The sequence below is a fragment of the Cynara cardunculus genome, assembly GCF_001531365.2.
Source record: "Cynara cardunculus var. scolymus isolate 2C chromosome LG 15, CcrdV1, whole genome shotgun sequence".
In the NCBI taxonomy this organism is placed as follows: Eukaryota; Viridiplantae; Streptophyta; class Magnoliopsida; order Asterales; family Asteraceae; genus Cynara; species Cynara cardunculus.
In genome coordinates this window covers 615,300-627,898 of record NC_037542.1, presented here as the reverse complement: position 1 = coordinate 627,898, position 12,599 = coordinate 615,300, and the positions used below count along the sequence as shown (strand labels likewise).

Here is a 12,599-nt window from a genome sequence, read left to right as displayed (position 1 = left end):
TATATATATATATATATATATATAGAGAGAGAGAGAGAGAGATAGAGAGATAGAGAGAGGAGCGCTTAAATACAAACCACTTAATTTGTACAAACCGTGCAAATCATCTTTATCCGTCGATTTCATTGTTTAATCTTATGAAATTTTTTCATAAAATTGTTTAATCTTGGAAATTGTTTCATATAATACTTTTTTTAATGAAGTTGTTTCATATATGGTTATGAAATTGTTTCATATAATATTTAATGAAACTATTTCATGAATTTCTCTAAAATTAAAATAATGAAGATGATAATATCCATGATTAACACCCTCCACAATAAAAATAATTAATCAACCTCTCATAATTACAAAAAAATGAACAAAATGAAAAATTATGATTGGTTGGATGAGGTTTGCATGGTTTGTACAAATTGGATGGTTTGCATTTGATCGCTCATATATATATATATATATATATATATATAATGTTATCATAGTTATATATATTATTGACGGGTTCGGTTGTTTTGAGCTAGATCAACTCTTTTAATTGATGGTTTAATCGTTTGATAGATTGACGGTTTGATAGCTCAACGGGTTGAGTCTAATTGAGTTGGCAGGGCCGGCCCTGGCAATGTACAGCCCGTGCGGCCGCATAGCGCATCAAAGCCTAAAGGGGCATCAAGTTGTCATCTGTTACTAGTTTTGGGTTTAATAATTTGGGAATTGGACAATTGAGTGTTAACTATAAAAACATGCTCAAGCCCTAGTAGTGATGAATATTGAATGCACATCGTGAACCGGTTAACGCCATCATTCCAACAACTCAATCTAATTTCTATTGTTCTCCAAAGCTCGACTATTTCGATTTTCAAGGCATGGAGTTATGTTTCCGGCCGATTAACGGTCATGAAATTAGATTCAAAAAATCAAAGATGGAAATCTCAAATGACTGATTTCTACTGTTGATTGAACTTATCGAGTTGTTGTGTGAGTCATATTATGATTTATGAATCTTCAAATCTTTTTGCAAAAAAAAAATCTAAATTTCTAACTAATTATTATAAAGTTGGGTCATGTGGTCGTGTGGGTTACTAACCTACTATGCTAAGGCAAAAGGGTTTTTTGTCATTTTGATAATGAGTCGTCCTCTTGCATATTGAAATATCTAAGAATTGAAATTTTCAATGCATATAAGCACATCATTGTATCAACATAGCTGGAGCATGCTACAAAAAATCAACAACATATTGTGATATTGTCTTAATTATTGGGCACTTGTTCTTTACAATGGACAATAACATAGATTATGAATTTTACAATTTATTATTGTTCTTTTGACTCTTGTTTACTTTGAGGTTTGACATTACCGCATTAGATTTATGGGTCGTTTGATTGATTTTCTACTAAGTTCTATACGGATAAAGTTGTTTGTATGAATTAATATGTTTGTATAAGTTGGAAATTTTTTTGTTTAGGAGAGTCTTTTTGCAGATGTAAGGAGCGTTTTTTTGTTGGAAGATACATGTTTGGAAAAAAAAATTTGGCTTTCTATATAAAGTCCCCCTAGAAGCTTACTAGATAAGTCACTTTTCATATCATTAAGCCACTATGAAACAGTAATGTACAGTTGAGCGAATAAGTTGTTAGTTCCATTAAGTTTATTAAGCTGCTAACAGATAGGCCCTTAGGTTTTATACCTGTAATTTTTGAGTTTTACTTTTCGCTTACTATGACAGCAATTTAGATGTAATTTACTATTTTAATTATAAACTAATTATAATTTTCCTTTTCTTTTAAGTCCCATAGATTGAAATAAATTTTCCATTTTGCTAATTTCATTTGAAAAGGGGAAAACTGGGACAGAATGAAACACAATCTTAATCTAGATATTATCTTTTTACCATTCTATATTTTGTATTCGGGGTTTTGATTTTTATGTCCCCTCACAATTGTATTTTTTTATTATAATTAATAAAAATCAACATAGGGATAAGACACTTGGTTTGAATAAGTTCTAAACTCTTCAAAAAATCGCATGTTTCGTTGTTTCATTGACTTAAAAAAATAGACTTATAAGCATTTTTTATTATTTTCGCAAAGAGCATAAAAAATCTTAGGACCGGCTCTGTGAGTTGGATGTGTTTGAATAGTTTGAGGATATTTTGCACACCCCTACGGTTGACAAGGAAACCGGTCCGATCCATGTTACAATGGGTCGGTTTATTTGATCCGACAGCAGCGGTGGTTTTCTGAAACTTAAAAACGATACTCCACGAGAAGCGCCTATGGCACGTGATGACTGTGTACACTGATCAGAAGAAACGGTGTCGTTCCAATGATTACTAATTTCCTACAAATTTTTAAAGAATCAGCGTGGATATTTTATCCTACGCTCGCATCTACCGGATCACGGCTATCAGAAACCCTAAGGCCAAAAAGAAAAGAGAAAATGTAATTAATAGCCACGCAATAAGGTGGGACCCATCAACACGCACTCCATAACAAAAGAAACGAAAAGCATTCGAATCAAATTATGGAACTTGGTGAAAAGTTTCACTTAACCCCCTTACTTTTTATTAGTTACACTTTGACACCTTATAGTTTAAAAGGCAACAACAACGAATCTTGAATGGGTTACGTCTATGAAACACATATCTAGTAGGGTGAGACTCTTGTAGGTAGTCGATTGACGTATCTTTAGTTATTTACTGAACAATATATAATATTGAATCTAAAACTCACTAATCTATTGATCATTTTAAGCAAGTTTCAGACACTTACATAATAGATAACTGATTATTTGTTAACCTTTGTCATCAAACTTTAGGGACTGTTTTACTCGAACACTTACTCGATAAATGCTTATTGGTAAAATTCAACAATATCGCTTAGCTTACTGGGTAAGATTTAGTCCATCAAAACCAAATTATATTCAATAATTTACCCAGTAAACATTAACTAGCAAAAAGGGTCATTTCCCCCAGATCTCCTAAAATACTCAAAATTGATCAAAATCCACAAATATGTAAAATACATCAAGATGAATATTTTGGGAGACTAAATTGAAGTATTTTGATGATATGTATTAAGGGGGTGTTTGGGATTGCTTATTTAAAACAACTTATGTTTTTTTGTAAAAGTGCTTATTAACTTATGTGGTATTAAATCGGAGTTTTGTAAAAAGTGTTTGGATTTGCTTATAGCGGTACCAAACTGCAATAAGCTGATAAATTGTTTTTTACTGTTTGGCAAATTTTGTTTATATTTGTAAAATGACCAAAAAGGACAGGAAGAAGATTGATGTTGTTATCTGGAGAAGGGAGAAGATTGAGATCGATGTTATTTGGAGGAAAAAAGATAGGTATAAATGGTAATAGGGTTAAAATGGTAAACTGGTAATAAGCAGTTTTTCATAAGTCAGGACAGATTAACTTATCAAAAACTGCTTATTACCGGTTTGGCACCGGTATAAGCAGTTTTATTTTTTATTATCCAAACACTAGGTATTAGCTTATCACCGATGCCAGACTGAAATAAGTCAATAAGCCGATACAATAAGCAATCCCAAACACCCCCTAAGTTTAAATAAAGATAGTCTGAACTCACAATGTTAGGTTTTGGAGAAAACCTAGAAACCAAACAAAATGGTGAAAAGAGGATAAGATATTGAATCACTAGTCCAACCCTTGAACCGTGCAACCTTGGCCGCGGATTCAGGTTGTGATCCAAGTCGCATATCTCACTGATTAAACTTTTTTTTTCATAGATATACTCACAAAGCTTTTTACCAAAATATTACCCAACATAAATCTCCATTAATTAAATATCTCTAAGGCCAAAACTAAACATTTGAATTCAAAACGAAGGTATATAAAAAAATCTGGGTGCTACATACTGAAACACAAAGTCTAGAACTAAAGTCATCACTAGAGTTGAAGACTTGTTAATTGAAGACCATATTTTATAATATTAGACAATGAAGACTCAATAACCTTGAAGTTAAGACATATTTAACGTTGAAGTCAAACAAAGTGTCGTTGACACCAAGAAGATGTTACCACTGAAGATCGAGTCCTAATGAAACTGAAGTTGAACATTTGTAAAGCTAAAGCTTTAATTGACAGAGTTGTTACCAAAGATCCTAACCAACTTCAAAACAACTAAGTATCACGAGAAGCTCAAAAGCGAAGACTTTCTTCTTGCATATTCAAAGTCTAAAGCTCAATCAATGACTGATGTCTAACAAGTAATGTCCAACAGCTGAGTAAGCTTCGTCTTATTCAGTAAATGCAAAAAAAAACATATTATTGTGGACCCACATGTTGTTACAGAAAAAGGAGTTATAGTTAAACCTAGGGGTGCTCAAAAACCCGATCAACCCCAACCCAACCCAACATGAAATAATCCAACCCGAAGCAACCCGATGTTTAATCGAGTTGTAAAATTGTCAAACCGTGGGTATTGGGTTGATATTGGGTTACTATTATTTGAACCCAACCCAACCCGATGAATCCGATAAACCCGATATTCTTTTACTTCTTGGATTTAATATGATTGTTGAATTTATATTAATATATACATTAGACAATTACACTATCATGTATGTTTTTTATATACACATATTTTCAATCTATTCACATCTTTATATAACTCATTCGTATATATGTTCAGTAACTGTGAACATATATATGTAAATTGAGAAAATTAACTGAATGTGATATACATAAGAAATATGGATAAGTTGTTTCATATGGTTGATGATGAAAAAGAAATTATGAGTAGAGAAATAACATATTAAAGGTTAGAAGAATATTTTACTGTACCAAAGTATCAACCCGACCAACCCGTACGGGTTGGGTTAGGTTGGGTTGGGTTAAGATTTTTTCAAACCGCAAACATTGGGTTGGGTTGTTCAAATGTCTTCAACCCGATCAACCCAACCCATGAGCACCTCTAGTTAAACCTGATAATACATTAGAGCATGTTTTATTTAATGCAATACGACTTAAATCAAATACATCATGTCTTGTATATAGTGTATTATGGGACCATAAAGCTCGACATAGGAGACCACTATACCACTCTCGCTCAGAATGGCAAGAAGATCAAGCAAAGATGATTTGTTGTCTGTTTTTATCCTGTGGAGAAAGCTATTTGTTTGGATGTCAAGAACTCACATCTAGTGTATAAATACCATAGAAGACTTCCAAGTAAATAGAGTCGGTTCGAATATCTCAAAAAGCCAAGCTTTATAACATTCGAGTGTTTGTTGCCCTAAGAAATACGCATTTAGTGAGTGATTCTAATATTTTAATTTTTTAAACACACATGGGTCATCTTGTTCAAACTTCAATCACAAAGTGAATTAAGTTTATCTTCCACACAAAATTGTGAACCGAATGTTAAAACTTCACAACCTAGAACTATACAGGCAAACGTATCTTGTTCTTGACAAGTGTGATGTTTCTCATATGACCCGTAATCATAATGTAGATGTTGGGTTAGACTCAAGTGGCAATAAGGGATGTTAGGGGCCGTTTACTAAACACTTATCCGGGTAAGCATTTACCAAGTCATATTACCTTAGCGGATAAATATATGATAAGGATAAAAAATCTTACTTGGTATTGATAAGAGCAAGACAAAGATCAAGAGTCTTACCCGGTAAGTGAGAGTGACGACACTTACCACTGTAAGCGTTTACCGGGTAAATTGTTGCATACAATGTCATTTTGGTAGACTAAAATCTCATCTGGTGAGTAAGTTATAGTATTAAATTTTATCGGTAAACGCTTACCGGGTAAGTGTTTGGTAAACAGCCCCTTAGTTGGTGGCCAAGTTAACGAATAATAGTTGGTTAGTTTTTTTGGTTAAAATTGCATTAACAAGAGACTTTACTTGGGTTAACAAATAATAATCAGTGAGTTTTTTTAGTTAAAATTGCGTTCATAAGGGACGATACTTGGTGCCCAAGTTGTTCTACTACACTTTTTTAGTTTCCTAGTACGTACTAGTAAGAATATAAGTCTTATGTTTATTTATATGAAAGCACTTATCAACTTACACCGGTGAGAGTTTGTTGCTTATTTGAAACAAATTATCATTTTCTATGAAAGCACTTATCAACTTATTATAAGTCAGAAGGGTTTAACTTCTTCAAAAACTTCTTATTACCAGTTTGACACCGGTGTAAGTTGTTTATCCAAACACTCAGAAGTGTTTATTACCGGTACCACACCAGAATAAGTCAATAAGTTGTTCTTATAAGCAATCCCAAACACCCCTAAGATATGTTGGATTATTTTGGGTTTTAAAAAATAGAGAGGGTTAACTTCTTTAGTTCATAGTTGTATTCACTTGTACATGGTTTCTAGGATTTAAAATGATAAATCAATGTGGTAAATGAGTTCAAATTAAAAATGTCAAAGTATGAGGGGTAGATTGCATAAAACTAAAAATTGGAAGGACTAAAAGTTAAGATTTAGAAAGTAATTTATATAATGTATAGATACACACAACACACACAATCCTTTGGGTCATTCAATTCACAGCTTCTATAAAATCCTTTTCCCTTTCCTTGCGCCACCCTCCTCCTCCTCCTCCTCCACCATTCTCCCCCATCTCATCTTCTCCTTCAAAAGTAAAACTACACCCATTAAATCTCTCTTTTCGTTTCTGTAACGGTGACGAACCAAGGGAAACCAACTCAGATGATGACAGACGACTGGCTTACGGCGGCGTTGACGAACGACGCCATGGTGGTGGAGCTTCTGATACGTATGAAACAACCTTCATCTCTAGATTCATCATCACCAACGACTACATCGACAGCGTTGTTACCTCCGATTAGGTGGGGCCATCATAAGTCGCGGTCGAAACCATTCCCTATCACCACAACGAACGCCGCCGCAGCCGCCGCAGCCAGTGGTTTCGGGAAAGAACAACAGAGTGGTAGCCCAACAACGCCGTTGTATTGGAGAGGTGGCGATGGTGGTGGAGGAGGTGTTTCGACCAGCGACGGTTACGAAGAATCTAGTCGCCCTTCAGATCTCTCATCCGGCGGTAGATCCATCAAGGTTTGTATGTGTAACCCTTTCTCTCGTATCTTCTCCACCTCTCCGTCGGGAAGAATCTTGACTTGACCGATATACCCTTTGTGTTATCCACTGATTATAACATTACTTCCACTTTTGCTGGGTCGTCCGTCGACTGGATCTGTGCCACGTTCTATTTTTCCGGTGGCCGGCCGTCGAACCGGTGGCGCTATAGCGTCAGACGATCTGTCTCGTGTTTTAGAAAGGAAACATTCTTAATCTTTGGTAACAAACAAAAGGAATTATAAAAAAACTGAAATTACGATTTTACCTTTTTCATTCACCTAATTTACCTGAATGCCCTTCCTCATCTTCTGCTTTTCCGGGTTCTTAACAAATTTGACGGAAATGCCCTCCGTCAGCAAACAATTAACAACAAGGGCATTTTGGGCTATCCGCTGTTTACTCATCCACCCATGTAGCAGTGGTTGGATAGATCGTAATACGACCAAAGGAAAATCCGACTACCAAATTCTCAATTCACATTGTTTGCTATTTTACCAAAATATCCTTGAAATATTTTACCTTTCTATAGTAGTTTACTAAAGTGCCCATGAAGTTGTTATCCAATTACAATTGCAGTTTTCTCCTCATCTTCAAAATTGGCTTTATCTTACCAAGAAAAGCAAAAGGGTACACATAAAAGATCCATTTTTCTATCATTTTCTGGGGATGTGGTTTTAAGGGGTAATATTGGTATAAGGACAGTTTTGTCAGAACATGTTTGAGTTTTTCAGTGGTGGTTCTTAACTGAAAATTCGCATAGAGATCCCGGAAACTTCTCAAACACGGACTAGTGATTATTCTGTATGGACCAAACTGCCCTTGCCCTGCGTCCTGAATTAGATCCACCTATTTGGGGGTAGTTTCGTCATGTTTGTGATGGATGTCAAAAGGTGAGGGAGGTGGGGAGTGGGGTCATCTTCTCACTATCCAAGGGTTTTTTTGTCTTTTACTTATATTTATTTTTCCGTCATTCTTTTTATAGTTTCAAAATCCGTTAACTTTTTTGTGTGGCTTTATGCCTAATTGGTTTTATCTATTTCTTCTATTTTTATATTTTTATTATTTAAAAATCAAGAAAAATGGGTGCATTTTCGGGTTCGGGTTATTGCTAATCCGGATCACTAGTGGTTCACACTTTGACCCCTTTTCCGGATCCGGGTTATTGGTTTTTGAAATTTTTAGTTAAATCTTGATGAGAGCACAAGGAAATTAGGCTTTGTTTGACTTTTGATTATCATTTCTATTGTTCTTTTCGAGGAAAAAAATGAAAAAGGGTATAATGGTAAATAGCAAGAAAGATGGACCGAGTAGTTTTGGTTTGTGTTGACTTTGGATTTCTTGTTTTTTCCACGTGGCAAACTGCTATTTCTCGTAAATTGATTTTCATATCGAAATTCACTTTTTACATTCTAAACACATGAATTTATCGGTTTTGATATTAAAAAAGTGCAAATAGCAATCTCCATTGTAAAATATCATTAGGGCATCTTCAACAATAAAATGTAGAAACGTGGTAATTTAGTAGTTTTGTTGCTTTAACAGCTATGTTATTCTTTATGCTAAAACAGAAAAAGGAAAAGAGAGATTGCGTTCAGAGAAATCTCTAAAACAATATTTTAATTATATCCAACCAATTAAAGCCATTGCAGTAAAATGTGTAAGAAAGAGAAATAATATTTTATTAAAAGTATTGAATATTTCATTAATAAAATTAATGTCAGAATTGTTAAAATAAAGTAGCTATTGATGTTTCTGAAAATTTATTTAGTTTGAGTTCAAATCAAAATACAATTAATTTGTATTTTCTTATTATTAATTTTGAAATGATTATTAGAAGTGATGGGTTGCCGTCTAAAATTGCTTTAAGGGGGTGTTTGGAATTGCTTATAAAAACAACTTATTGACTTATTTTGGTATAATATCTATAATAAACACTTTTGAATGTTTGGATAAAGAGCTTATATCAGTACCAAGCCAATAATAATAAATTTTTTTTTTGACAAGTGGGACCAAAATATTTTCCTTTAAATCATTTTGTTTCTAAATAAACGGTTTTTATATGGGAGTAATTGTATTTATTTGGTGTAGGGTGGTTTGGGAAATGAGGGTGCAACCACATCTACGTACAAGAAATCAAGAAAAAGAAAGGTTTGTTATTTTATTTTCTGGAATTTATTATTATATATTTTTCAAATAAACATTCACAGATATTTAATGGGTCTTTGCAGTCATTTGCTGAACTTAAAGAGGAAGAAGATTTTCTCATGAAGGAAAGATTACATTTAAATAGGGTATGTTCCTCAATATAAATAAATTATCTAATGCTTTTATTTTAGGATATTTTTCACACATATATATACACACACTAGAAGGGTATTCGTATAATGTCGCGAGATAAATCTCGATTTTAATGTTTAATTTTTATTTTTTGTCTCTATCGATATAATGCGATTTTATGTGGTTTTGAGAAAATGATTTTTATTTTTGAATGAAATATAAATTTGAAGAAAACATCAAAATTTGAAAAAAATAAATTGATATTAGTGTCAAATTAACTATTTAATAGTTCTTGTTATTTTGTGTAACTTCTTTAAATTGATTTTTTATTATAATTTAATTTAGATTTGATAACAAAATAATTTATTTTTGGTTTAACAATATAATTTTTTATATAAAGATAATAATAAACATTTTGTTACAATATAATGATTATCTTAATTATATTTTAGATTTTTTATATTTAAAATGATTGTTTATCCCGTATTTGATTATGTTTATCTGCAGTTAGTTACACGAATTTAAAAATGGAGTTTTAATAAGTTATACTTATACAAAATTACTTCTAATCTTGAATTTTAAATAATATATATTAATAAACAGTACTTTATATATGTATTAAGTTAAGCTTTTTCATATGATTATTAAATTTTCAATAACTTTTATTTTGTTCGAGTCTTTTTTGACGAATTCTAAGCTAAAAATATACATTTATTCTTTTTTATGTTTAAAAAAAATATTATTTTAATTTATTAAAATGATGATAATATGTTATTTATATTAAGAGTTTTTTTTTTTATATTTTTTTGGTGTTATCATGAATTTTCTTATTAATTTTTTTATGTTATTAATTATCAGGAGTTGGAGTCGATGCGGGTAACCATGAATAAACAAATTGTCACAAGTCAGAATTTAAGGAAATTAAAGGTACGTAATTACTTTTTTACCCCCATTCCATTTAATATTTTTTATTAACTTTTATTGTGTGATTTATTGACCAATTTTGGTATTTAACTCTATCATTAAATGCGCATTATTTTGAAAATATTTCATTTTATTATTTTTAATAAACTGAAACGTTTTTATTTGTTTGTTCAGATTGAGAAAACATCCGAGATGTTAGACAACGAACCCCAACCTCGGGCTCAAAAACCATATGTAGTTGAACCAGAAATTGAAGGTCACGAAAATGGGTTTGTTTTGCCTGATCTGAACATGACACCTGATGTGGAAGAACTTCTCCTCTAAGCGCTAAAGGAAAGATTCCGTGTGTGTAAATTGTGATACAAAATAAAACCTTTGCATGCAGACACAAAACAGTTGCCGGTTTAGAGAAGGTTTTTCTAAGTTACTAAATCTATAACATTGTTTAAGTTGAACATTGTTTAAGTTGTACATTGTGACGGATTTTTTGGTTTTTTAGTACTCGAAAAGTGCGTAATGAAAGTTAGCTTAGAGTATGATAAGTCAGAAAGTTTTGGTAATATTTTAGCAGGTATAACGTCGTTCTTACGTTGTTTTTAATGATATTATCTCATTGTTCTTATGATTAAATCTTTTAGGATGTTTCATTTTTGAATCAAGTGTAATCTATATTGTATTATAAAGCATTTGATAAAAACTCTTAAAAACCATTTTTTATGCATAAAGTATTGTTTATTAATGCATGTTACTTAAAACTCAAAATTACAAGTAGATTGTGCATAAATACAACTTATTAAACTTTCATATTTCAATTCGTGTAACTAACTGCAGATAAACATAATCAAATACATGATAAACATATCATTTTAAATATGATAAGTATAAAATATAATTAGGATAATCATTGAATTATAACAGAATATTTAATTATTATCTTTATAAAATGTTATATTATTAATCCAAAAATAAATTATTTCATTATTAAACTTAAATTAAATTATAAAAAAAATAAATAAAATATTAAATTATAATAAAAAAAATTAAAGAAATTACATAAAAATAAGAATTTTTAAATAGTTGATTTGATATTAACATTGATATATTTTTTTTCAAATTTATATTTTATTCAAAAATAAAATCATTATTGCTTTACTAAAAACACATAAAATCGTATTATAACATCGACAGAGACAAAGAATAAAATAGAACATAATAATCGATATGTATCTCGTTGCATTGCACGAGTACCCTTCTAATTGATAATATATGTTTCAAAATACAATGGAAAGTAGGTTAAATTTTGATTTAAATTGCCCTAATTGCCTTTGTATCCAACATATCATTCATAATTTTTTATCAAGAGATTATGCTTCTAGAATCTCATATAAAGTTTGTGTTTCGTGACCGAAAATTGTCCCCGAGCAGCAAAGGTTTGGGTGCAATTCAACTGTGTGAGGTCTTAGTTCGAGTCGGGGCATCATTATTTGCCGGTTGGACTTGCACGATTTAGCTTCTCCATGATGATTATGAGACCAGTACAGTGAGGACGTTTTTTTCATGACTTGCACTATACCTTTTTTAATTACTAAAAATCAAGGAATCCATATCACTTCAAGTTGTTTTTTGATAAACATAACACAAGTGTTCTAGAAGTTTCGGTATTGGTTTTCTTAACTTCAATTATGGATACAGGAATGACTTGAAATGATGATATATGCATAAATACGACATTAGTGAGCTGAGTAAATACTGTGTATGCTATCACTAATAAAAGAAAATGTTTATTTTTTTGCTTACATTATCTTCGCAAAATCTCTCTTTAAAACTCTATATAATTTCCAAACTATCTGTTTCTTACTACAAAAGTTTGAACTTCCCTTCTTTATTCATATCTGAATAATGTACAAATATTAGTTTGTTCGGTCTTTCTGCTACAAGTTTTTTGCTTCTGCATGTCATGTCATCTTCCCTTTAGGAATATGCATGAACTTGACATGCTTAATAAAGTTTAATGTTGTTGAAAAGCGATAGTGTTCGATAAATGAACTTGATATCATTTTATGTGATCATATATTGATAGTATCTTATAGGTTGAATGAAATGTTTTGTTTACATTATTTTCATGCATGTTTACTTACGTATTTCATTTACGCTGTTTTGTAACTCGGAAGCAAAAAAAAGGATGGAAGAAAACAAAACAAAAGGAGAAGAAAAGAAAAATAGCCTTAAAAAAGAGAAAAGACAAAAGAATCCAAAATGGATCACTGAATTTATGAGTTTAGTACCCTTTTTTTCCAAGTGTCTCTTACATAG

The 12,599-nt window shown here is 31.5% G+C and overlaps 1 protein-coding gene across 2 annotated transcripts; it reads left to right on the top strand.

The window, feature by feature from the left end:
- Nucleotides 1–6,531: 6,531 nt before the first annotated feature.
- Nucleotides 6,532–10,906, top strand: LOC112527793. Of its 2 annotated transcripts, XM_025138596.1 has the most exons (5): nucleotides 6,532–7,061; nucleotides 9,174–9,233; nucleotides 9,314–9,376; nucleotides 10,221–10,289; nucleotides 10,461–10,906. In XM_025138596.1, the coding sequence occupies exons 1-5, from the start codon at nucleotides 6,696–6,698 to the stop codon at nucleotides 10,608–10,610; spliced, it is 708 nt and encodes a 235-aa protein (XP_024994364.1). In that variant the 5' UTR covers nucleotides 6,532–6,695; the 3' UTR covers nucleotides 10,611–10,906. The 2 variants fall into 2 exon arrangements, with proteins under 2 accessions (XP_024994364.1, XP_024994365.1); XM_025138597.1 differs by lacking the exons at nucleotides 9,174–9,233; nucleotides 9,314–9,376.
- The last annotated feature ends 1,693 nt before the right edge of the window (nucleotides 10,907–12,599 follow it).